The 26,654-nt window shown below is 45.6% G+C and overlaps 7 protein-coding genes across 7 annotated transcripts; 4 read left to right on the top strand and 3 right to left on the bottom strand.

The window, feature by feature from the left end:
• Positions 1 to 105: 105 nt before the first annotated feature.
• Positions 106 to 1,982, bottom strand: BHQ10_006434 (uncharacterized protein; the record flags this gene model as incomplete). The annotated part of the gene is made up of 3 exons (XM_040879020.1): positions 106 to 1,619; positions 1,677 to 1,818; positions 1,881 to 1,982. The coding sequence occupies 3 exons, from the start codon at positions 1,980 to 1,982 to the stop codon at positions 106 to 108; spliced, it is 1,758 nt and encodes a 585-aa protein (XP_040734938.1).
• A 686-nt stretch (positions 1,983 to 2,668) lies between these two features.
• Positions 2,669 to 4,152, bottom strand: BHQ10_006433 (uncharacterized protein; the record flags this gene model as incomplete). Its single annotated transcript, XM_040879019.1, has 2 exons — positions 2,669 to 4,026; positions 4,089 to 4,152. The coding sequence occupies 2 exons, from the start codon at positions 4,150 to 4,152 to the stop codon at positions 2,669 to 2,671; spliced, it is 1,422 nt and encodes a 473-aa protein (XP_040734937.1).
• A 908-nt stretch (positions 4,153 to 5,060) lies between these two features.
• BHQ10_006432 (uncharacterized protein) lies at positions 5,061 to 5,424 on the top strand (the record flags this gene model as incomplete). Its single annotated transcript, XM_040879018.1, has 3 exons — positions 5,061 to 5,092; positions 5,175 to 5,289; positions 5,350 to 5,424. The coding sequence occupies 3 exons, from the start codon at positions 5,061 to 5,063 to the stop codon at positions 5,422 to 5,424; spliced, it is 222 nt and encodes a 73-aa protein (XP_040734936.1).
• A 395-nt stretch (positions 5,425 to 5,819) lies between these two features.
• BHQ10_006431 (uncharacterized protein) lies at positions 5,820 to 8,524 on the top strand (the record flags this gene model as incomplete). The annotated part of the gene is made up of 7 exons (XM_040879017.1): positions 5,820 to 5,919; positions 5,997 to 6,064; positions 6,130 to 6,270; positions 6,324 to 7,082; positions 7,132 to 7,389; positions 7,441 to 7,539; positions 7,598 to 8,524. The coding sequence occupies 7 exons, from the start codon at positions 5,820 to 5,822 to the stop codon at positions 8,522 to 8,524; spliced, it is 2,352 nt and encodes a 783-aa protein (XP_040734935.1).
• A 3,707-nt stretch (positions 8,525 to 12,231) lies between these two features.
• On the top strand, positions 12,232 to 13,711 carry BHQ10_006430 (uncharacterized protein; the record flags this gene model as incomplete). Its single annotated transcript, XM_040879016.1, has 2 exons — positions 12,232 to 12,870; positions 12,926 to 13,711. The coding sequence occupies 2 exons, from the start codon at positions 12,232 to 12,234 to the stop codon at positions 13,709 to 13,711; spliced, it is 1,425 nt and encodes a 474-aa protein (XP_040734934.1).
• A 932-nt stretch (positions 13,712 to 14,643) lies between these two features.
• BHQ10_006429 (uncharacterized protein) lies at positions 14,644 to 16,718 on the bottom strand (the record flags this gene model as incomplete). The annotated part of the gene is made up of 2 exons (XM_040879014.1): positions 14,644 to 16,597; positions 16,660 to 16,718. 2 exons carry the CDS (start codon positions 16,716 to 16,718, stop codon positions 14,644 to 14,646), a joined length of 2,013 nt encoding a protein of 670 aa, XP_040734933.1.
• Positions 16,719 to 22,785: 6,067 nt separating this feature from the next.
• On the top strand, positions 22,786 to 24,502 carry BHQ10_006428 (uncharacterized protein; the record flags this gene model as incomplete). The annotated part of the gene is made up of 7 exons (XM_040879013.1): positions 22,786 to 22,984; positions 23,053 to 23,171; positions 23,221 to 23,251; positions 23,308 to 23,457; positions 23,526 to 23,846; positions 23,941 to 24,115; positions 24,172 to 24,502. The coding sequence occupies 7 exons, from the start codon at positions 22,786 to 22,788 to the stop codon at positions 24,500 to 24,502; spliced, it is 1,326 nt and encodes a 441-aa protein (XP_040734932.1).
• Between the last annotated feature and the right edge of the window lie 2,152 nt (positions 24,503 to 26,654).

Here is a 26,654-nt window from a genome sequence, read left to right as displayed (position 1 = left end):
ATCAGAAAGAAAGGAAAAACATATGAAAMCCTGCCATATTACAAATGCAATACACGCTCAAATCGACAAAGAAGAAGGCATAGACGGATATTCAGGGTAATGCGCTTAGAAGCCCATGCCGCCCATTCCGCCCATTCCGCCCATACCACCCATGCCACCGGCAGGACCAGGGGCCTTCTCCTCAGGAGCATCGACGATAGCGACCTCGGTTGTACCAAGGAGGGAGGCAACACCGCTGGCATCGACCAAAGCAGTGCGGACAACCTTCAATGGGTCGAGGATACCGGCTTCAATCATGTCCACGTATTCACCCTTTGAGCTGTCGAAACCCTTGTTAAATTCACTGGCATACTCATCAGTGAGCTTGCCAACAATGACGCTACCCTCCAAACCGGCGTTCTCGACGATGGTGCGGGCGGGGCGGGTGATGGCCTTGCGGATAATGTCAATACCAAGTTGTTGGTCGAAGTTGGCGCCCTTCAAGTTGGTGAGAGCGTTGGCGGAAGCCTTGAGAAGAGCAGTACCACCACCGGGGAGAATACCGTCTTCAACAGCGGCACGAGTGGCATTGAGAGCATCGACAACACGGTCCTTCTTTTCACCGACCTCAACCTCGGAAGCACCACCGACCTTGATAACGGCAACACCGCCAGAGAGCTTAGCAAGACGCTCCTGAAGCTTCTCCTTCTCGTACTCAGATGTGGAGGGGTCGGCCATGACACCGCGGATCTGTTCGCAGCGCTGAGCGATGGAGTCCTTGCTGCCCTCACCGTTAAGGATGATGGTATCTTCCTTAGTGATGGTGATGGAACCAGTAGATCCAAGCTGTTCAGGAGTGAGCTTGTCGAGCTTGATATCGAGCTCGTCGGTGAAGACAGTGGCGTTGGTGAGAACACCAAGATCGCCGAGGATGTTCTTGCGGTTGTCACCGAATCCAGGAGCCTTGACTGCGGCAACCTGGAGTTGACCACGAAGCTTGTTGAGAATGCAGACAGCCAAAGCCTCACCGTCAATGTCCTCGGCAATGATAACAAGAGGGCGGCGGAGTTGGGTGGAGATCTCGAGAGCGGGAATGATGTCCTGGACGGCGGAAATCTTCTTCTCGGAAAGGAGGATGAGAGGCTTCTCAAACTCAACCTTCTGGGCTTTGGCGTCGGTCATGAAGTAAGCGGAGGTGTAACCACGGTCGAAGCGCATTCCCTCGGTGACCTCAAGCTCGTCGTCGATAGTCTTGCCCTCCTTGACAGTGATGACACCTTCCTTGCCAACCTTCTCCATGGCGTTTGAGATGAGCTTACCAACGTGGGTGTCACCGTTGGCGGAGATGGTAGCAACCTGAGCAATCTCTTCGGTGGTGGTGATATCACGCTTGTTGCTGGTCAGGTATTCGACAACGGCCTCGACGGCGGCCTGGGTACCGCGGCGGAGGTCCATGGGGTTGCAGCCGGCAGCAACGTTTTTCACGGTTTCGGAGAAAATGGCACGAGCAAGAGCTGTGGCAGTGGTAGTACCATCACCGGCAATCTCGTTGGTTTTGGAGGCGACATCCTGGAGGAGGCGGGCGCCGAGGTTTTCGAACTTATCTTGGAGGACAACAGCCTTGGCGACAGTGACACCATCTACAAAATTAGCACAATTTTGTGTGAAGACGACTCATGACAATAGAATATACATACCCTTTGTGATCTTGGGGGAACCGTAGCTCTGGTCAATCAAGACATTGCGGCCCTTTGGTCCGAGAGTGGAAGTGACGGCCTTAGCAAGAGTGTCAACACCCTTGAGGAGCTGGGCACGAGCTTCAACACCGAATTTGAGCTCCTATAAGGGGTAAGCATTGTGAATTGGCTACCGCATAGCTTCTTTTGATGATATAGACGCACCTTGTGGGCAAATCGCTGTTGTTGCACGCTGACACCCGAGGTTCTCAGCTTGGAGAGAGGAGCTCGGGTAAGAGCGGATCTGGAGGAGAAAGCGCGCTGCATTGTGATGTGAGGGAAGGGAATTATAAAAAGGAAGTACAAGGATTAAAAGGAATAGAATATAGTGCACACAGCCAGACGGGACGCTGCAAGTATGGAAGTATGGAGGAGGAGGAGAAGAAGCAAGGGAAGATGGAGAAAAGGAAGATGAAGCCGACCAAAATACCGAAAATTTTCCAGCTTCTTCTAGATTCCCCAGATGTCTTGGCGCTGAGCCGGCTCGGGCGGCCTGAGGCACGGAGAAGCTCATAGAACCCGGACGGTCGTCACCTCAACCTCATATCAACGAATTACAGTCAATTGAATCTTATTTGTAAAGATATGTAAAATACACCAAGGAGGAAAAAAAAAGATTATTGTATGAATTTTGAGAACAAAAATCAAAGGATGTGCAGAGAATCACAAGCATCAAGTTTCAGAAAAGATACCATAGAAAAGTATCCACCATTTCGCCCAAGAACTCCGAGAAACACCTAAAGAAAAACTAGCTCAAAGCACAAATCTCCAATCCATTATGAACTTGTAATCGCGTCAAAAAAAGTCGTCCATCTCGTCAACATCGATAGGATTCAAAAAGCTCTCGTAATCTATGTCAAAGGATGAAGTATCAACTCCGTTGTCTTGTTCGTTGTCTGCCAGCTGCTCCGTTGGGTTCTCGGGGTATTTTTCGGTCACTGGGTACATAACAATTAGTGCTGCCACCAGTCTACAGTTGCTGCTTCTGAGACGAGGGTTTCGTCAACCATGCCATCAGTAAAAATCTTACCAGGCGGCAGCTCATCATCACTTGTTCCAGGGAGTTGCCTGGTATCCAAAAGCTGACGGGTATCCAATTTCATTTCGGTATGTGGTCGAGTAGTGTCGAAATCACTGGCATAACCCGAATCGCGAAGAGAAAGATGCTGGGCCGGCTGTGCTGTGGTTGTTGTCCAGCTCGAGTCGCGGTATGTTGGAAGCTCACGGTGTGTGGTGGCGTACGCTTGATACGCTGGGCTTGTTTGGTCGAGAGCTCGAGCTACAGGATCACTTTCTTCTGCAGTGCGCAGCTTGCGATGAAACTGCAACTGGGGTTCGCAGTTTGGGTCCTCCAGGAACAAGGCAGGATGCACAAGTCTCGGGTCTGGATGGTAGGTCTCGTGTGACCATGTCACTGCTTGCGGTGCTTCATACTGTCTCATGGCGACTTCGCGTGGCCACTCTCCCCGGAGAAGACCGGGATTATGGGAATGTTGAGCGGACTGAGGAATCGGTCCATAATAGTCCCTGCTGAAGCCCCATGATTCACCGTTTGGCCCAGGTGGAGGTATCTCCCAGCGTTGTTCAGGGTTCCTGTCTTGAAATACACCTGTGCCCTTGTACTTTAGACGACACATGTTGTCAGTACCAAGCTTGAGTTTGACAACCAATGACTGTTGTGTGTAGGCTTGATCTTCGTTCTCGCTAGGAGTAACTGCGCGATCTTCCTCTTCTGCTTCGTCATCGTCGCCCAAAAATTCCAGAAAGTCAGCACCGACAGCCACCTTCCCATCGCTTTGCGATGACTCGGTAGTCTCATTTGTGGCATCATCATCACTAACGACGTAATCGACTGGAGGCTCAGGGTCTACTGGAGTAGTCTTGCGTTTCTTCGGAGCGCGCTTCTGTTTGGATTTTTTGTTCTTGGGAGTATCAGACGTCCATTCTTCATCGCTGTCTGAAGATACATCTGTGATCTTGCTAGCGGAACGCTTCTCGACCTTGATCTTAGGCTGACTGCGCTGGTTTACCCGACGCTCCGTCACGTCTGATTTCTCCTTTGGAGACTGAGGTGTCACAGGAGCTTCTGATGTCTTGGAGGCACCAGTATAACCACCACCACGACGCAAAGGAGGAGGCACCTGCTTCTTTTTCTCAACACGGCGGGCGCGCAATTTGGCAAGGTGTTGAACGATTGCTCCTTCGCTGACATTGTTGCCCATAGACATGGCAATTTCTGTCCAAGGGAGTCTTATACCTTCCTTGTTGGAGATAGACTGGATGGTAAGGAGAAGTAGCTCATCGAGATCATCTTAACGTGTCAGTCATGTCATGGTTATTGGACGAGATATGAGGATACTGGATGAGACATACCATTCCACCGTACAAGCTTACGCGACGAGGGGCGATTCAAAGCCTTTTTCTCTTCGCGTGCCATTTTGAATGACGTCGCGTCAAGAAGCCAGATAATTTCAGATCTCTCAACAGGATAGTATAAATGACAGCACAAAAAAGGTGAGTCGACCAGAAGTTGGAGAAAAGGAGAACAAAAAGTGAGGTGAGCGCGGCAAGATCTTTCGCTCAAAGGTCAAGTAGAGATTTCCCGAGACTGAGGGTTGCTGGTAGGTTATAAAAAGAGATATCTTGACGGCCCTCCAAAATGATCGAAGATGAAGGTCAAATAGACGGACGGACCTGTCCAAAAGGTCAAAGTGAGAAGGATGGGAGCGCGAGAGGGAGATGATGGGAAAGGTTTGGGAGTGACTGTTTGACTCGGGACTAGTCTCGAGTGCCCAGGTGGGGTTGGCTAGATATGTTACATTACGCAAAGGGAAATCGTGATGCTCAAGATGGGGGAGTTGCTGTGAGTTTTAAAATGTGAGAGGACTGTTATTTTCTCACTTAGTATGCGGACAAATAATTCTTTCTACGACTATGGCTTTGAAGGAACTCTACTAGCACTGCACTTTGAATGAAATAAAATGCATTTGCAAAAGAACCTTACATTAATGTTCAGAGCATAAACAACCTCTATACTGGTCGTGGTGTTGCATTCAACCCATTCACAAACAGCTATCTTACAACCACCCAACATGACCAGTTGCTTTAAAACAGCAAAGGCACACAATATTTCAATATGGAGATCCTTCAGCATCAATTTCAATTTAATTTTTAAGCAAAAGGCCATGCTCGTATGTCTGTCTATACCGATGCCATATCACGTGACACTCCACGTGACATCCCGGCGGACTTTTCGTCTCCTTCCATCTGAACCCGAGATGAGCTTGACAATTCGACACTTTCCACCATAACCTTTATTCCTCACATCCTCCACCATCAGTCAAAATGGTTGCTGCCTGGAAAGCCGCCGGCTTAACGTACGTTTCCTGATCTCTTCACAACACGTTGCGTTCTCTCGTCGGTCGCAATTGCTAACTGGAGGACTTTGATTTGGAACAGTTACAACAAATACCTTGCCGTTGCTGCGCGCGCGGTTCGCCGATCCCTCAAGGACAGTCAGCGTCTCAATGCCGAGCGTCGCGGACAATCCGACTTGAAGTTCGCCAAGTGGGAGGTTAGTAGAGGATAAACACAGCGGTTCGATTTGATGGACGGAGCTGACAGTTACGGACAGAACGGAAAGCAGGGTGAAGTCAAGCAGCTTGTTGATGCCAACGCCGAAGCACAGGCTGCTCACGCCGAGAAATAAGCGATGAAAATCCACGATGGGAGTCGAGTTGGAGGGACTAGTAGGGGAAATGAAGATAATCGAGTGATCTGGCAAAGCGAAAGAAAGATTGCCAGGGCAGCGGGATTATTGTACATCTTGTTCTTGTAGCAATACTTGGAGACTATTTCTTGTTTCGATCTCAATGAAGAAATAGAGTGTTTTTCTCAATTGTTATAATGTATGATCTTATTTGTTGAGTAATTTACGATCGTAGCATTTGCTTGACCTCAGGCACGGAGACCCATAGTTACACAGCCGCTGCTGTCTTTCCCACCCAAGAATTTATACACTCCGCTCGCTCTGCCTTTTACTCTTTCCTTCTCCGCATCTGCAAGTTGCTACTCGCAGATTAAACCTCATTTATAATTTCCGCCATGATCCCAAATGACCCAGCTCGCGTCCCTCATCGTCTGATACCAGCACAGCAAATGGTTGCGCGGGACATTACTCGGGAATTTGTTAACGCTGCTTCTAGTGCGTCACTCATTCCCCGCGGATTGCTTTTTCGTCAAGTCGCCAACAACTCCAAACTGACCGTCATATCTGCACAGAATTAAAACAAGGCGAGCTTGTAAAAGATGCCGACTTCACATTATTCGAAGCCGTCGGCGCGTTGGAGGTTTGTTGCGAAAGTGATTGTCTTGGATACTCGTTCTATGCTCACCACCTCGGGAATATTTTTAGATCATGGACTCCAAGATGGACAGTGGATACCTAGGCCCCGGTGAAAGCCATGCGGAAGCGCTCGAATATGATTACGATGTGATGCGAGAGTTACAACCAGAAGAAGTGCTAGGACTCATGGATCAGTTGTTATGTCATGAGGTTTGTTTACCGTGCTATTCGGAATGAATTTTTGGCTAAGACAATGAAAATAGATGGCATGGCATATGGGACACCCTCTCTCACAAACTTTATTCACATCGATATATCTCGACAAACTTCTCTGGCCGATCCCGAAATCCTTCGACGAATATACCTTCCACCGCAATAACCAGACGCAATCGAACCCCGAGCAAGAACAACCTCTCATACACGTTGTATTGAGAGCATACTGTCTAGGATTGGTCAAGGCCTGTGACTTGGTCCATCGGAGGATTACGCAAGAATATTATTATGAGGTTGGCATCAATGTGTTCGTCTCCAGAGGGAAGAGTGTTTCTGATGCTGTTCAGGAAGAGGATTTTGTCCCGCAACTTTATAATCGCAATCTCCTCAGCGAATTTGATATCGAGCCTGTGCAAAATGTTCTCCAGACCGCCGTGGAGTACTTGCAGGAGCTTCAAGAGGATAGAATAAGTACAGCTGTCCGAGAAGCGTTGATTGATAGGCTACGGTTAAGGAAACAGTTCCTCGAGGCGTTGAGCAAGGATTTGGAGGCGGGATTTTCACAAGACAATGAGCCTTTCAAGGCCTGCCTGACGCTGATTCACCCGGTCGAGCAATCCGTGACATATGGGAAACCCATCCCGGAGTCGTTCACACTGAAGATTCAAAGAAAGTTGGCGAGTACGATACCGCCTCGGCCGATGGTGACGATTGATATCAGGGCTGCCATCGACCATCTGAAACGGCTGTTCCAGGATGCTATTGATCTGCATGAAATACTGAACTATAGTAGTCCAAGCGATTTGAGAGTATGTGTTGTGCCCACACCTTACGGATCAATTGTCTAACGATATTCAGGTTTGTGTTTGGACGATTGCGTCGAGAAAGCCAAACCCTGGAATTTATATTCGCTGTCTCATGCAAGCATTCATTGTGAATGAGATGAAGATACTGGGCTCCAAATCCGTCAAACAGCTTTTCTATGATGACCTCAGAGACGTTGTATTACCATTGAGCACGCTGCTCGACGCAGAAAATGAAGAGTGCGAAGTGCCCAGTGATCCTCGGTTTCAGATACACCAAAGTATGGAGTCTTTTGTGACTCGTGTTGCTCATGTGAGTCGTATCAAGTCAGTCAGTTATGTCTTAGCTAATGTCCATTTACAGCCATTCGTTGACACATTCCGTACTTCGTGTTTGAATCGATCTCGAGTACGTCGTGCCTTGTGTCATTCGATCCTGGAATGGGATAATCTCCAAATCGAGGTACGTACCTTAAAATGCATGGGTTTACAAGAACACTCATAATTTCCTATTATTCTAGGCTGAAGAACTCGACACACATCTTCAAACTCTAACCGGCGAAGTACCATTAACATTGGAAAACGGCCAGTCAACATATGCATATCCACTAGGGAGCTGGGTATATCACGAAAAACTAAAGCAGATGCAACTCATCTTTCAAATGGGATTCGAGCTATCCATCTATGCACCAGAGGAACTCGGCGGAATGTATTGGTACTTGTCGCATCTATGTTCCAGTCACCAACTCCACATCGAGCGAATACAAGCGTTCGTTCAGGCAGATGGTAGAAGAAGCAAACGTTTCAGAGGCAACGAGGCCACCTTTGAAAGAACACTCACAACTCTCGGTCGTCATAGTCTATGGCTCATAGCAACTGAGACATTATCACTCGGCCTTCAAGCGCTCTACGTGTTCCTCGAGCGTCACGGGGTTCTCCCTCACGCAGCTTCACAATCCGCATACTCCAGTGCCCGACTTCGATACGAACTTCGCATGAAGCCATTTCTACCCATCAGTCTGCCGGAATTGGTTTCATACGACCAATATGAAAATAACGCCACCCTCAAGGGCCAGGCTGATAACGAGTTGCTCAAAAGAGCCAGCGGAGCAATTACCGATGCCCGCAAAGCATGGGAAGCGGTGCTTGCACAGGGCGCATTTGTCACTACCACACAACAGAAGCAAAACAGCGGTGAAGCAGTGCGTAGATCGGCCATTGAGGCGGACTGGCAACGCAATACGAAGAACTCGCTCCGAGCATGTATAGGCGCCAGTATTGCGATTCAGACAGTTACCAAGGCTTTCAGCAAATTGTCGTTGTCGACACCCAATACGACTGCGAGAAAGTCATTGCCAGTCAAGGTTGAGATTCCAGAAGTTGGCTCGACAGGGCGGTACCATGCTTGGTGGGCAGTGCCGCGCATATCCGAGGTTGAGTCGGGATGAAATACTTGACACCAATGACAAACCCATCCCTTCATACCTCCACGAACGGACTATCAGCTCGATCAAGACGCACATAGCTCAATCCGGTGCACATATTATTCCTCTTGCTCTTTCCCTGTCGGTACTGGCCACCTGCATATACGAGCATATGCTGTGCAACCATACCCGGGGAAGCAAGATTTGTCCCGGCCTGAAGCAGATCCGTCTTTGGGAGTATTGACCGTCTATCCTGTCCGCACTTGATCATACCGAGTATCTGCAGATGACCGTAGCAAATATTTTTAGCGTGCATCGGTCTGGAGGACTTGCATGATGTACATCAGGCGTGGAGATGAACCGATTCGATGAGCGAGCTCATGTGATAATTGGATACTAAAGTTGAGATGAACAGCCAGACATTATATATACCTTACTGGTGAAAGAATCAAGAACCATACCACCACAGAGACTCAAATTACAGTGTAAATAAAGTCTAATCTACGATCCTTATCATATTCATACCTAGATAGTCTTGGCCAATCCCTGATATCTCTACCCAGTAATAAACAAACTTGCCAATCACTCCGTCGAAGCTCTAGAGCCCCAAGGCCACAAGCGTCTTTATCCGAGAATTAGAAAGATAAAACTGACCTTCAACAAATTTCCTGATTGGGTATGAACAACAATCATGGAGTGCAGCAAACTTGAAGTCCAGCTACCCCTGAGCAGCGTATAGACAGTTAGGGCTGCGCTAGGCCCAATACGGCTACCACGATGAAGCAGATGGATATTGATTGTAGGTCGGCTGTAGGAGTATCTGGTCTGTTATCTGTAATTTGTGTGTTTGGACAATAGCATTGCCGCTCATGAGTAGATGAGAGCCAAGCTTAGTCTCGAGGGTGGATTCAGGTGGAGGTAAATGAGTCGATGCCGCGTTTTGAATCAGTTGGTGATGTTACAAGTGAACAAAATAATAATAAGACTTGTATGCTGATAAATTCTAGGATTGAGGATATAAGTTCGTAGGTAGCCTAATAGTAGTGTCAGTGGTCGTTTCAAGTGAGCGCAACATCCTAACTTTCTGCGTGCATATTTTCAATTCCTGCGAGAATACCCTAGAGACAGGTGATCCTCATAAATAGAAATAATTTTGGTGTCGACACATTAAGATTATGGGGTGCTAGATATCCCTGATGAGCTTGTGCTAGAGTTGACGTGAGTTCGTGAGAGCTTTTTTTCAGGATCCAGGACATGATCCAGTATAAGGTATAAATATCAGCAGTACACACCGGAATAGCATCAAACTACTTTATACAAGCAATGCATCAAAAGACGACCCTAGAAGAGGCACCCCACGAAAAAGATAACACTCACCTCATGTGAGGTTTACATATGTAATTTTTCAGGCTAATCCTAGTCCAAAGAATCAATCGCATGCATTTATTTTACTCGTTATGCACATCTGTCTCATTTGCTATATAGTAGAGAAGATAGTCAATGCGGTGTGAAAACATGCGCAGGAGACCAATATGGTTACGTCAATCTAGGCGGAAACCAAAAATTATCGAAAGCAGTAATTTCGACAGAGCAGAGAACCGAAAGACCAACAACGCCGAACGAAAACTTTCTGAACAGTCAACGTTCATTCGCCGTGTCCTGAACACACGGTAGGACTCGAAAGTTGTAATTAAGCAACCCAATATCGGTTATGGTATACCCCGAGGTCGGCGACCATATTCGTTTCGTTCTCGTCGGAGCTACTAGTAGCTAGATCGATCCCCTTGGATTATGTCGATTCAGTCATCGGCAGAGCCGAGTGATACACTTTACGTCAAGTTGAAATGCTGCGCTGAGATCCTTTGGCACTGGCACTGGCACGACTGGCAGTGCCAGTGGCAGACGTGCTAAAATAATTCCAAATCATTGTCGATTTCAACCTCATCCATCAATGCTCGCTCTAACCCTTTGTGGTGCTAGTGCGGAGGGTAATTTACGCGAACTTGCGTAAATTATGCATGATACGACATGTGTGACTGTATTACATGTAATCATACAGCCCTATGAACACCGCAGAGTCGTCCTTGTTTTCATGTAAGATGACAAGAATGGACCACAGGAGCGAAGGTATCAAGTTTACTTTAATGGATTGACTCGGTCGGTGTTGGGTTTGTTCGGCGACCATATGCAATATTTATGTATGTATGTATGTAAACGCAATACGCACGAATACCGAAATCTCGGATCTGAACATTTGAAAGATCCACACAGGTACATGCACACGTCTTTAGAGTGGGTTGCGACTGAACGAACCGGTGTTCCTTCTGCTCGATCGTGACGACCTCACCGCTAATCATTGCCAGAGAAGTCGACAAAGAAAAAGTAAGGAGTCGAGAATTCCAAATTATGTTTCATGAAGTTCATATGACTTGACGTAAGTAGAGGTAAGAAACAGGACAAATTTTCGACGCACTATGTCGTAGTAGTTGTAGTGCATGGTATAAAATTCGTATTAATATCCGTACATGTTCTAGCCTTCTAGAAGACCTACTGTCTAGTGTCTTAATATAAGGCGATATTGCTGGTTAATAACATCGGCGTTCTCCCTCTTCGCCGAACGGGATCCATACGTAGTACATCCATAGACTTTGTGCGGAAAGGGTGAATTAATAGAACGTACATGAAACGTGAAACACTGTTTAGTTGTATGTATATACCCCCAATACGTTAGATTTCAACCTCCCTTCTGTTCCGGTATGCAGGCAACTGGAGCCCGGATATCAATCACATGTGGAGCTGCAACTTTAATACTCTGTACCATCAGAGCCAGAACTGGTATAATTGCATAATTATAGCCTGTCATCAAGGCCAAAACCACCAGAACCTTTTGCCTAGACAAGTAATGCACTACGTGACCTGCTCGTTTAATGTGCAGCTATGAATCTTTAGTGGTTGGATGAATGATAAACGTGAGCCCGCGTCCGAGCCCTAATGGGCCCGTCGGTTTCGGCTCGCTCTTGCCCTGCTCGATGACTGGTAGACTGTGTTGTCATCCCTTTTGGACTTTGGTATGGATCAGTCATATGAGACTGATGCTGCATTGATTGGACAAATTTAGCAAAGCTGCTCGACAACATCGATTTAAGGCTTTGTCAATCTCTACCCACTTGGTCTGTATTTGGCCCATCGACACGAGCGACTTTCCGCAACACGTTAACAAATCAGTCAAGACGACACCAGCAGTTCCAACACTGACGAGAACATGATTCAGTCATTTACATAGGCCTCGAGTGAACCTCGTTCACCGAGATCTTGTGTACAAGCTGATGTAACCTACACCTCTAGCGAAGTCGTGATATGAACGACCTGCGGCTCTAGCATGCATAGTTGTCTACAGATCATATCGATATCGATCCAAATACTTTCAGAGAGACTTGATACAGGATCACAACAAGGCATACCAGAAACTCCGAAGGCGTGTCGACATCGATCTGAACCTTGACTAGCGCAAGAGGCATATTTTCTGGCATCGTTCAAGGACAGAACCATTCCATACAAATCCATATTCCTTGACAAGTTTGAACCTCGTCGCATCCATGGCTTATCAAATTCCCTCATCAGTCAACATCCTTACCTCGACACTTCAAGCCCCGTTCTATCAAGACGCATACCTTTATAGCTACGATAAAAACAATCGAACAACACATCTACGCAATGAGCCAACAAGCACAATGAGTGAAAAGATTCAAAAAATTCATTCGAATTACTACATCCGAGCATACTACCAATACTTCCACGACGCACATCCGTTGTTGTTGCCACTGCAAGCCCTAGAAGGCCCACTCGGAACAGAATATGTCCCCGAAAAGATTTTCACTGTGATGAAATATATTGGAAGTCATTTCTTGACAATCAACAACACCACCACGGAACAAACGGATAGTCGTGACCATTGGAGAAGAATATCAGCCGGGCCAACCCCCGATAAGAACGACACCACCAAACACGCCCTAGAAACAGAGGCATTCTCCTGCCTCTTTCGCCCTGAAGAAGACGGCTACCAAGTCCAATGCATGCTCCTCCTCTCTATTACCGCGCACGCCCACGGCAAGTTTCTCGATGCCATCCGCATCATCAACTCCGCGACGAGTCTGGCGCTCAAACTCGGTATGAATCAGCACTCCTTTTCCGTGGTACATGGCTACGGCTCCCCGTTGTTGGAAGAAATGTGGCGTCGATGTTATTGGGAGTTGTTCGTTGTGCAGAGTCTGTTGTGTGCTTTGATTGAGGAGAGTGGAGAGTTGTATGGGGTTTCGTCGGATGTGCCTTTGCCGTGTGATGAGGGGATGACGGATTTGCATGTTTACGATGTAAGTCACTATCTTGCTATTCCTTTATTCGACTTTCTCATGTTAACCATACAAGGCACCACCTCCTGGACGACACACAATCCACGATCTTCTCAGTCACTGCCAGAACCGAGCCCAACTCGTCGACCCCTTGCCATCATTCGCCTACCGAATCGCCGCAGCCCACTTCCTAGGTTCAGTACTTACTTCCCAAAGTTCAACAACAGCAACCGAACTCGAAAGATTCTATCCCCGCTTAATCGAGCATGTAGACCACAAATCCTTTATCGGGGGCATAGCCTCTCAACCCAACCACATCGCACAAATGCTCTCACAAACCACAGTAATCGCCTGCTCAGCAATGATCTACTTCTACCGACAAACGTCGCAACTTACGCCCATAAAACTTCAACGAAATCTGTTCTATGACCAATCCCCATTCTACTCGTCGAGCTTCAGCATGCCCGTATTCCCGAGCAGCTTCATCCTTCAATCTAAGCACCCCACCAGCAATAAAAACAACAACAGCGATCAATTCAAATCAAATCCAACCTCCGATCCATCAAGCATTCACCTAATCTCCACCGCAAAACATCTCGCCACCCAACTCAATAATCCGCGCCTCGTCCAGGGCACAAGCCCATTAATCATCGACGCAATTGCTCTCGCCATGCTCGTCGAAATGGCCGCTTTGCTAATCCCCTCTCTCGACGCAGCACAGAAAGAAAGACTCGAAAACGAGTTTGGCAATTCACTAGGTGTACTGAAAAAGTTTGCGATCAGGTGGCCGCTGGCGAAGACGGTGAGGGATTTGTTGGTTGATGAGTATGAGAATTTGTTTAGGCCTGAGAGGGCTCGTTGATTTCCCCTCCCCCCCTTTTCCTTCGAATGTTTCATATGCTGGGGCGTTTATTCAAGGTCTTATGAGTACTTAATATTGAGCGTTCTTAGTTATATCTGTTTGATATAAGCATGGCGTGGCTTGATAGATTTATCTATACCCTATACACGTGGATATTAATACAAACGCCGGAGTTATCAATATACATGAAATTACAAAGCGATTTTCTCCATATATCTCACTATTTCAAATACCTGGGTCATTATACGAACCATATTTTCCCTGCCAAGGGGGGGGGGTTTCTTTTCAGCTCCCGCTGCCTTCACGAGGGCGCTCACGGTCCAGCTTAGTGAGTAGATTCTAGTCCAGACTTATGCTCATTGAGAAGCTTAGTGTCGTTACATAGTAAAAATTGGGGACCGTGTTGATGCGAACTTACCATGCAGAATTCCTCCACGAGTGGGTCAATTTCTTATCACCAGATGCTAGGACCTGGAAAGTCAGTTCTAGTAGGTATTTCGGATTTGGCTTCTTTTTAGCTTCTTTTTTAGCTGGGATGTGTTCTCGCTGATGACCAAGTCAGTGGAATAATCGGTTTCCAAGGCGTGAGAACTGAAACGTGAATGCTGAATGAACCCACGTAAGTCAGTTTGCCGGTTTGTTTTTATGATATACTGATTATCATTTTCACTTCCATTGTCAATTATGACCACACTTTCTGAGTTATTTCAACATTGCCATGGATTAAAAAAACAGGTTTGATTCAGTCGAAAGACAGCGTTCGTTGGTGAGATGATGATCAGATGAATCTCACATTTTTAGACGATTAACGGACTGCGCTTGAGATCATTCACAATGCATGAGGTTACTAAGTAATAAACCGAGGTTTTTTGATTATTCTATGCTTTAGTTTGAACTATATGAACATTAATTGTAGAGTTTTGACAGGAGTCTTAAGAACTGGTCGCATTGCTCTGTGCAGCAGCAATGATCACGTCAGAGGCCTTTTCACTGATCATGTATGTGGGTAGAACGATGTAGTATCCAGGAATCTTGGGATAGACTGAAGCATCAACAACCCGCAGGTTATCAACACCGCGCACTCGAAATTCAGAATCAAGAACAGCGTTAGGATCCGTGTCGTTTCCAATAGGGCAACTGCATGATGCATGATGACCCCAGGCTTCACGTTTAATGAAGTCCTTCATCTCTGCCTCAGTGGTGACATTCGGACCAGGCCAGGTCTCGGTGAAAGAGCCATCAAGAGGGATTAAATCTGCGAAAGCTTGGCGTGACCACTCCATACCCTCGTATTGTGCCTGCAGGTCAAGCTCATCAGCACCACCTTCAGTGACACCCTCGTCAAAGTAGCGGAAATTGATGACGGGTGTGTCGCGAGGGTCAGTCGAGCGCAATGTGACCGAGCCTAGATTATTACGCACGTGCGATTTGAGCACAATCCATGCCCAATGTTTTGCATCGGCCAACGAGTCGTTGGAAAATCCGGGATAGTAACCCATGAAGTTGGCTGGCGCACCAACAACAAAAACATCGGGATACGAGGCATCGGACGTGCTAGTGTTACGCAGAATCGCGACGGCAAGGCCGTTAGTAGCATATGTTCCCGGATTTAATTTGTTATTTTTCCACTGCTCAAGACAAGGGTCTGGAGATGTGCGAAGGAAAGTGCATTGTGCAGTGATATAAAAATCAGTCGAGGCCTCGCCAATAATGGTATTCTCATAGCGGTCCTGAAGATTGGTACCAACACCTGGCAGGTCCACAACAACAGGAATGTCCCACTGGTTTAGTTCTTCACTGGGACCAATACCACTCAGCTTGAGCAATTGAGGAGTGTTAAAGGTTCCTGCTGATAGAATAACTTCGCGAGAAGCATTAACTGCTCCAGGAATACCAGGTCCTGCGCGATTAGAACGCAAGTCAGCACGGTAAAGACTTTGGCCCTGAAGATATTCCACTCCCACAGCGCGAGGAGTTGAGCCCCCCTGATCAAATACAACCTTGGTAACAAGAGTCTCCAACTGGATATCGAGGTGGTACTTTCGCGATCCATCTGAGTTTGTAGCAGAAATCGTACTCATTAGGAAATCTCGTGGCCCAGTACGCGAAGAATCTGGCAGTTTCACAGCAATAGGCACTTGGTAAGGGCCAACACCAGAGCTACGATCCGGCGCATTCAAGTCTTGTAGCAGGACACCAGCGAGGCCAACCACAGTGTCAATGATTATCCCCAGAAGACTCTTTCCAGCAGCGGTGGCCGCTGACACAATTAAAGATAATAACTTCTGGTCTTCCACCACTAAACTGAGCGAAGTCAAGGTAGTCATGAGCCATCCATCATATCCATGACCAACAATTGATGAAGGCAGGTACCGGTTAGCCTCCAGCCGTTCAAAGTAAGTCAACATTTTTGCCGGTTCCCATGAGCTGTCCCCTGTGATATCTGCTATATACTGCCAATCGGCATCCTCGGCAGTAACTGTGATCATTGCATTGTGGGTTGTACAGCCACCAAGAGTCCCAGCACGTGGGTAGAGAATTCCCAAAGGCGTTGCATCAGTCGGTGGCTCGAGACCCACGTAGAGGTCTCCGGAGGTCGTATTATACACCATTTTCGAATCCTCCATTTGACGGGTTAGGTTGGTGTAGTGGTGAACAAAATAGTCCCATTTCTGGGGTTCATATTCAGCGGACTGGAGTTGCAACGCTGGGACCATCTGCTGAGTAGAATTGCCCTCATCAGTTCCAGCATCGAGGAGAAGGACTTTGTATCCAGCGATGGCGAGTCGACAAGCTAGAGGAGAGCCTCCAGCTCCAGATCCCACAATCACATAGTCGTAGTCGACATCGCTTCGTGCATGGTGGGCATGATATCGAGGAGAGTGACTGCTCTAAGGTCAGTTTCATGTTGATACGCTTCATGGGTATTGGATATATAATTCACTTACGAAGCCGTTACTAATCTTGAAAGAAGTAGAATGTAGCTGAGGCCCTTGCAGATAATCATTTTGAAGGTGCCCGATTCAAGCAAATAAGCGAAGCGAGCTGAATGAGCGTGAAAGGCACGGTGAAACGAATATAACAGAAAACGAAAGGCTATGGCAAAGAATTCCACATCTGAATACAAGAAAAAAGGACAAAATTTTGAGGTAGTGATAATGGTGGAGTTGACGCATTGCAAGCAAGCACGACGCCTAGGGAGTTCAACTAAGAGATATGTTTGCGTAACTGACTTACTGGACAGAAGCTTAGATTACATTTTATTGCCCAGGAATTTGACTAAATTTTGACAGCTCGACTAAAACGATGATCCCCTTAACAAGGAAGTCATCTTCCGTGGTAGTCAAGTATTAGCTTATTTTTTATCTTCCTAGTGTTGGGTCTTGATATTACACCTATTATTTATGGTCTTTCTCTCAATCTCTAGGTGCGTCTCTCTTGTAAAAGATTTACGATTGTCCTTCTCTAACCTCGATGTACTCTTCTTTATGCGATTTTTAGGATCTCATAGTTTTCTTTTGATAAATTACTTATCCCTGGGTTCGTATGAGACTTAATATGGTCTCCATATAATTGAATCCAAACTAATATCCCTATAATGAACGGGGCCTATAATTTTCCATCAAAATTTGATGAACTCTTCGTTAGAATATCCCCTGTTTTATTTGAAAATGGCCTAGAGAGCGTGGTTTGTTGTTAGATTACCACTACGGGATAACGATCGAGTATACTGAGTCTAGCCAAGCAACTTTATTCTGCAACAGGCATTCAGTCGACCCTTCTACCGATTTTGGCAAGATCTGCTCCTGCATAGGCTTACAACCAATTACTAGAGTCTGTCACGGTCCCGGTGGCACGGGAGGTTATTCCGTGCCGTGACCGCTGCACTAGGGACCGGAGGGAATAACTGAGAAGGGATGAAGGTGAAACTGATCTCTAATCTAATTAAGATAAGTTTATTCCGTAGTAAGCCCTCAAAACCTTATGTTTGTTCTCTCTGTCTTCTTGATTAATTGGTGTGATAGCACTTTGAGGAAAGAGGGGAGTGTGGCACATCCCGAAAGGTCTCACTTTATTGCCTGCCTGATTTACTTCGTAGTAAGACCAGAATCCGTATTGAGCACGAGAGGACTCCCGTCAACTCGTACTGAACACAACTACTACATAAAACAATCTAACAGTAACCTACTCCTTGTATGGTTCAGTGTATTGTAAGCAGTTAGTGCCAAATAGGAGGTAGGAGGTTTATCGTAGGTAGTAAAGGCTATGGATTACCTCCCCCCACCCATATGTGCTGTCTTGCTAGGTTGGCTATGACGATCACTTTTATTCGGACAGCCGTTGAAAGCTGAAAAATAGCTATGATGCCCAAATAATATGGGTTCTGCTAATCCCTTCCATTTGTATCCTAGGCTTCATTAGTATCACGCTAAACATGATGGATTTACATACGAAGTGGTATAGGAAATTACTCGTACCTCTTAAAATACGTCTACGGAATGATTATAATTTGTTATTAAGCTCTTTTACTCCTTTAATTTGCAATACATCCCTGCACTTAATGACATATAGTATATACCAAGCAGTTGTCGGTTTGTATTTCGCGCATGTTCTAAGCCTCCATCCCACAAGATTTAATCCTAGGGCTCACCTGTCATCTCAATTAAACGACCTGTTTCCAAGTTTAACCCTGATATATAATGGAATAAACAAAACTGCCTCGGTAATAACGGTGGTTATACAGAGAATGAAAAGCGTGAATGGTGTATGTTGATTATTGCTCGGACTGGATAATATACCAGTGCTTAATAGAACTCCAACTTTTGGCCCAGACAAGGTTTAGATTGTGCACGGATTGTAGTCGCCGAACTGCACTAAGATATCCACATTGGGAGGCCCAAGTTAGAAGTCTTTAACCTAACCACCTTACTACCACGTTATGATCGGAAAACACGTTGTGTTTTCGAGCTGGATTAGGATATGATTGACCAGCTTCAATTCCTAGTGGATTGGATTGGATTGAAAGCACGAGTATCAAGGATAATTTCCGATTGGTGAGCCCGACCCGTGGCCTCCGTAGTTGGTCTACTCCGTAGTCTATGGATTTTGCGTAAATGTAATATTGCAAGTAAAGGGGCAGTAAATGGTTTATTAGGAAGCTGGCTCTCTAATGCAACATGCAGTTAATGCTTTTCCCGAATCTCTTGGATGCCTGTCGATCTAATAACATTAGATTGGTTGCCTTTTGAGTGGTTCTAAATAAACCGGGGTCCCCATTCCCGTTAGTGGGCCTGTTCCGTGTAGACAGGTGGATATCCCTCCCCACAGTAAGTGGTGCATAGGGTTATCTCGACGGATGTGTTGCTGGACATATAGTTACCAATTTTGACATACAGGATTACGTACGTATTTCCGGTGCGTCAATCCTAGAATTGAATTGCTTTTTGCTTGGTGATCTTATTTTGGCTAATCATGAGCTTACAACACCGCATATACTATGTATGTACTATGTAATATCGTGTCCACAACAAATTCCGGACTTGCCCTTGACGGGGCTAGTCGAAAACGACCCGCGGTCTGAGCTTAATGTCTCACTCTAATTAGCGCCCTTTTTTCCTTTCGCTAAACTACCGAATCTGGCAAATACTGGATGTGGTCTACGGCTAGGTCTTGTGGCGTACTGTCACTGAGCAACAGGGTTCTACTACGTACTCCCGGGGAGAAGGAGACATCCTTGACAGTCGGGTGTGTACTACCGGTCTGTAATCACAATCTTTAGGGAGGGACTCGTCAGAATTTTGCTTTACTCACTTGACTGCCCTATCATGATGAGCAGATGGAATATTCTCCTTCCAGTCTGGGTACAGTGACGAACGCTCCTAACTTAACAGACATAAAGTTATCCACCCCATTAAAGCGTCTTCAGCCAGTAAACCTGTTACTGAGGGTAACAAAGCGCTGGAGGCAGGCTAGAACCAAAATTTCCGTTCGTAAGTTGTCGATCAGTAGCTCTGCGTGGCCTTCATGTGGTCTTGAAAGAGCATATACCCTGTCTTAAGGCCCGGTGCATGAGGACATGGAAGATGAAGCTCCTACAGTGGGCTGAGATAATAATTGTCAAGCCTTGCTTCTCCTCTCTAATAGGCCCGAGTAGATCACTCAGACGGCTGGGCAATGCCCAATCTTGAAACGGCATTTGGAAACTCTATTGTCCTTGGGGAACTCGCAAGAGTATATACTAGGATTCTCAGGTATAAAGCCCTCTAGTCCAGGAGTTCTATATTATTTGTGTCGATAAGAAAGGCTGCTGTGCTGTCAAAGGCGCAGGGAGGCTTTACATAACAATCACAAAAAGCAAGATGCGGTTTTTGTCAGTTACTGCCGGAGTCGTGACAGCCCTATTGGCTGTTGTCGCAGTTCAGGCGACCAGCGTCAATGAAACGGAGCTCCTGGAAGAGATGCCTACTTGTGGGGTAGGGAGTGATCGCGATGTTTTGATTCCATGGATTTGAACTGATAGTAGTAGGTTGAATGTCTCGTTTCGGAAATCCCCAAGTCGAACTGCTCAGAGACAGATCTGTCTTGCATATGTACAAATCAGCAACTCACTGAACTGATCACATTGTGCGTTGCGGAATCTTGCTCGGTTAGAGATGAACTCTGTATGATTTTCCAATTTTCCCCTTGTGTCCGAGCAATAACAGACTAACCGCAGCAGCTACCAAAAATGTAACTACCATTTTATGCGACGCACCTATACGCAATCGCACTCATTTGGTCTCTTATGCTGGTGTTGTTGGGGTTGTCTTTGCATTTATTTTCTATGCTCTACGGATGATAGCTCGTCTCCCTCGGTATGGAGGTGCGTCTTGGGATGATGCAGTTATCACGATGGTCATGGTAGGTCGATTACCAGTGAAAGTTGAAATAAATGCATTCTAATTGAATCTCAGGGAATAGCAATTTGTTGGGCTTGTTGGTCTGTTGTTCGTGAGTTATTGAAGTTTGCAGCTAGCATATCTTGAGCTGGATACTAATCTATGACAGTGGCAACTCACGGTCTCGGGAAGGACATGTGGAAAGTATCATTTGATGACATTGACTACATCCTCTATGTGTGTCCCCCCCCCTCTCCTTTGATATATTGAACAGCTGGGCGATTGCTCTAACATTGCAACAGATCTTTTATTTCGAAGAAAACTTTTACTTAAGCATCTTACCGCTCACGAAAATATCTATCTTGCTATTTTATCTTCGAATCTTCCCGCAAAAATCTTTTCGTATCGCCGTGTACATCGTTATTGCCTTGAACGTTGGCTATTTAATAGCGTTTGTGGTTATTTCCGTCTTCCAATGCAAACCAATTGACGCCGCGTGGCTTCGATGGGATCAAGAACACCCTTCAAAATGCAACAATATTAATGCACAGGGATGGGCGTCGGCTGCGATTAACATATGTCTGGATATTCTTACAATGATTTTGCCTCTACCGGAATTGAGGAAGCTCTCTATGTCGTTTCAGAGAAAGGCTCAACTGATGGTTATGTTCTCTTTAGGTATTTTGTACGACTCAAGATAATCTACTTTTGTTTTCTGAGATTTATTGCTAACGGTGAACTATAGTACAACTATTGTTAGCGTGATTCGGCTACACTCGTTGGTCGAGTTCGCCAGTACAAGCAATCTGACATGTGAGTTACCTGCCAACAGTACATTTCAGGGCAAGGCTAACATCTGGAGTGCAGGGGACTATACGCAGCTTGGAGTATGGAGCACAATTGAAATTGACGTTGGAATAATATGTGCATGTCTTCCTGCCGTGAGAAATCTCATGGGCAAATTATTCCCCCAAATGTTTGAAGGCTCAACACGTGGCAATACGAAGCTTCCAAAAAGCTCGACACCGTCTGCTGCATCATCTGCTGCTCGGCAACTTAGAAGCAATTGTTACGAACTGAAACGCTCTGCTAACCTTGAGGATGGAGATTCAATGCCTCTTGTCCACGTTGGTAGTGTCCCTCAGGGCGAGGACCACTCACTAACCTCTGGAATGGGGGAGACACCATGATACTACTGAATCATTTGGTCCAAAATGATTACAGATACTATTACTGAATACGACAATTCTTTTGTTCAATTTCAGGATACCTATCGTTTCTTACAAAGTGTATTTCACTCTTCTATGTAATCATCTTGATAACATAATAAAAGCAACAACGGAAATGAATACAAGCAGTTCTGCTGGTTTCGCCCTTCGCGCTAACATACTATGTGCGCGTACTATATAATGTACACTACCCTGAGAAGATGCTGTTTATCATTATGTACCCCTGACTTAGCGCCCAGAAAGGAGCAGCGTTCACACGGGCTTTAGACATTTCAGCGAAATCAGTATTATTGAGGGAACTATAAGAGAACTGATCTGCTGAAACGTACTACGGTGTAAAGGAAACATAACAAACGCATAGTAAGAACAAGATAAGAGTAAGAAACCCATAAGACTAAAGCCTAAGTGGTATTTTTGTGTAATATACCCACACGGCAGTGACTTATACAATACGGGCACCATTTCACACGTATCTTTGTGGACCAGATGATTTGACTAATTGTAGACTGTCCTGAATAGGTGGTTTTCGTTTTAGTCGTGTATTAGGTTAATTTTCTGCTGAAAGCCCATACATATTACGTACTTCATATAGGTGTGCCAATACTTCTGACTCCTACCCCTGTACATCACCTCGTTAAGAGCCGATCATTAAGTTAATGCAGTAGGAGAACTCTTGACCTGCTGGTCCCCTGAAACTTAACAATAAAACCATCCGAAGATATGCAGATCATAACCACAAATCACTTGGCCAAAGCTGTTAAATACATCCTAGACGTATTTGAGTAATAAAGCAATGTTGATTGGGTATCGGTTCGCTCGGACGTTTAATGTATAAACAAATATCCATCACCATCTTCGTAAATTAACTGAGAAGCAGAAGTGGTTGTCAGAGCCATTTTCATATTCTTTCGTTAACAACATTCGTTTACACCAGTCGCTCCTTTAGAATTCTTGTTTCTGTTTTTAAATGAGACTCGAAACTTCAATTCTCACAGCCTTGCTGGCTGTGAGCAGTGTGTCTGCCTTTCCAACTACAGAGAACTTGGCCCAATTCGCGTTCAAGGAAGCTGCCGAGAAACGATGTCCATTCTCACAAGTGAGAGAAGGAATTAGTAATGCTATCAAGAAGCGCAACATTCTTGATTCTCTATATTCTCCTATCAAAGGTAAGCAGGTAATCCTCTGTTTTTCAATATTCGTATGTTCGCGCTAATAGCAATATCTTCACGGCCAGTTACTGGTGAACACGCATTTGTGGCACCGGACTTTGCATCTGGAGACCAACGTGGACCTTGCCCTGGGTTGAATGCATTGGCAAATCATGGATACATACCTCATGATGGTGTTGTGTCGGTAAGCATATTCATGATTCTTTTTTTGGTCCATTTACTGACGAATATAGCTGGCCGAGGTGGTTCCCGCTTTGAACGAAGGTATGTATATCTAAGAAGCCATTAACACTGATCATTTGGATTAAAACAAAATCAAGTTTTCGGAATGGGCTTTGATCTCGGCCTTGTTCTCGGCGTCATGGGCACTGTTTGGGCTGGAGATCCGATCTCATTGAATCCTAGCTTCTCAATTGCCGGAGAGTCACCTGCAATTGACAACTTGCTAAACGACGCATTCGGACTCCTAGGTACGCTTACCCAGTCATACTCCTGACATGGTTGACAAAATGTGCCCAAAGACTTAACTGATTTATAGGTACTCCTCGTGGATTGAACGGCTCGCACAATTTCATCGAATCTGACTCCTCTCCATTCCGGGATGACCTTTACCTTACTTACGATGCCTGGACACTCAATCTAACCAAGTTCGATTCGTTTTACGCAATGTCTAGCAACGGCACTTTTGGCATGGATCTGATAGCAGAGTTCGCGAAAGATAGATTTTACGAAAGCATCGCCACGAATCCAAACTTTTATTATGGTCCAGTAACCGGAATGATCGCACGTAATGCTGGGTATATGTTTACTGGTCGGCTGTTCGCGAATTACTCTACTGAGTATCCCGACGGTGTTCTAAGTGTGTTTCGCCTTTCCCTCTCCCCCTCTCCCCCTCTCCCTTTCAGTCGCATATTTTTGAACAGTCGATGCTAATGGTCCACGGAACAATTAAGCCAAAGAAGTTCTCAAGAGTATGTTCGGCGTGAACGGCTCCGACGATGCCTTGCAATACAACTACGGCTATGAACGTATCCCAGAAAATTGGTACCGCCGTCCCATCGACTACGGCCTCGTCGATCTGAATCTAGATATTCTGGATTTTGTAGCACAGTATCCAGAATTAGCGAGGTTAGTTCTCTCTAAGTTTTTTGAAACAACAATTTTGCCTAATCATAGATTAACAGTATCGGTGGGAACCTCGGTGCTGTGAATAACTTCGCCGGCGTCGACATTACCAACCTCACCGGCGGTGTTCTCAACGCTGCAGACCTCCTCAAAGATAATAATCTGCTTTGTTTGGCTTTTGAAGTCGTTAAGCTTGCCAGTCCCAATGCTTTGACGAATATCTTTGCTACGATAGCTGCGCCTTTGGAGCTGATTACAAATGTCATCTCTGCACCGCTGTTGAATCTATCCTGCCCGGCGTTCGAAGACATCACCTACAATGGTAAACCGATCTGGGAGGGATTGCAGAGCGCATTCCCTGGTGCAGGGTGGGCACAGGCTGCTTTTTAGGCTAGTACAAACCCAGGAAGTCCTTCTGCAGTAGAGTAAGCTAATAGTTAGTAGGGCAAGGATGCATGTCCACGTAGTTTGATGTCAAATTAGTTATTGGAAAGGTGGAATTAAATCGGTGTAGACATTGATCTACTCACTAAATGAGTCGCAGGATTCATGTAAGATAACTACGCTTGTATTTTGATCTATACATGCAAACGTTGACTTCACAACCATGCTAGCGATATATGCCTTCTTCTGCCTTGTTGTTGGGGAGATGAGGGCCTCTTAGGGGGCTCGCATAAGGTCGTATCAGGTTGATTCTGCCAGTAGTTATATATATGCTTGTCGGATAGAGTCTAGCTACTGAAATATGGCAAACGTTGAGGAAACGAAGAAGTGAATTTCTTGTGAATGAATCATCTGCTCAGGCAATTATGGAATGTCCCTTGAACCCACCACACGGAATAAAACGTATTTCCTTAACTGAAATTTCGACAGCGCAATGCATTTCATATGCAAGATGGAGCTCAACAGCAAGAAAGGGATCGAATCTTCGATGAGTATTTTGGTAAAGAACCGTGTGACGGATTTCCAAGCCGATGGTAATACATATAAGCCTGCGATTTAAGAAAAATTATGCTAACCGGTGTGGACTGCAGGGGTGATCCGAAAATTTAACGGTACATTTTTGGTTATAACGCATTCGCAGAGGCGGTAGTAGCAGCTTCCGAGCTCAATACAATGGAAAAAATTGATTTTTAACATTCAGAAAGAACGTCGTCAGCCAAATCACCGAGCTGGTCGATAGCTCCCCTGCTCGCCTCTACACGTTTACTACTCCGTATTTCAACCCATTTGCTCCTTATCCTTCCTGATAACCCTTCACTAAATAGGTAGTTAATTAAGTTAATTGAAGGCGAATTAATCATCAGTCAATTGCAAGTAATAAGTGGATCAGAGATCTGTCTTTTGAAAATCGGGAGACTCGTAACGCCTTTTAGTTTACGTAACTGTAGGTAAGCTGTTGTACACAGGGACAATGTTAAAACTCGAGCTCTTTTAATGACCATAAGTTTTCGGAAACTGGACTACAGTAAACCCTGGATATAAGATCCCCGGCTAGTAGCACAACCCGACTTATAGCACCAAAAATTTGAAAAATTTCGTTCCCCATATAAATGTGCGTTTCCTGGGTATTAGCTACAAGCACAATTATTTTTGGAGCCCCCATACAAAGGTGCTTATATCCAAGAAGAATATCCGGCATTTTCAACCTCAAACCATTCTAATATTGAGCAACAACGCCATCAACAACGCCGCAAAGCTATTCTCAACGCGTGGAAAGCAGCGCTACGCGCTCAAAAAAGAATCTATCCACATCTTAGGCATCAAGACCTCGCAAAGTGGTTTAATGACACGTACAAGCAACCGATCGACCGGACCTCGATTACACGAATCCTATCGCCGAATAACGCATTTATTGACGATCTCCAAGAGTATCAATTGAAGGATAAACGACGCCGTGTTGAGCAGTGGCCGGAATTAGAAAAAGCTGTTATGGACTGGATAAAACACAGTGAGGGCGAGGCTCCTATCTCGCAGGAAGCTATACGTTATAAAGCGCAACAATATCGGGGACATCTCTATCCTAACCCTACGCCATCACTCAGCAATGGCTGGTTATATGGATTTCAAACACGGAATAATGTAAAGAGCTGGAAACTACATGGAGAAGCTGGGAGCTTGGCTATAGACGCGGCAAATCAAATGATTAAGATACGTCGACTTCTTACTTCATATTCTCCACAAGATGTCTTTAATTGCGATGAATCTGGTCTATATTGGAAGTTATATCCTGACCGGAGTCTCTCAACGCGCATTTTACCTGGCCGGAAGAAAGATAAAGCACGAATTAGCATTCTTTTTGCTTGCAATTCAGATGGCTCGGAGCGACTCCCTCTTTGGATTATTGGCAAATCAAAGAAGCCACGACCATTCACACAGGCTCATATTGAGCCTCAAAGTCTCGGTATCCAATGGCGGCACAATGGGAAGGCATGGATGACTGGGGATATCTTCAAGGAATGGCTTCGTGAGTTTGATAAACAAATGGCTGGTCGGAATGTGATTCTATTAATGGATAACTTTTCTGCGCATGAATCTGCTG

This window comes from Talaromyces amestolkiae (assembly GCF_001896365.1).
Source record: "Talaromyces amestolkiae strain CIB chromosome Unknown scaffold12.1, whole genome shotgun sequence".
Lineage (NCBI taxonomy): Eukaryota > Fungi > Ascomycota > Eurotiomycetes > Eurotiales > Trichocomaceae > Talaromyces > Talaromyces amestolkiae.
The sequence above is the reverse complement of the archived record's forward strand: the minus strand, read 5'-3'. Positions and strand labels throughout refer to the sequence as shown.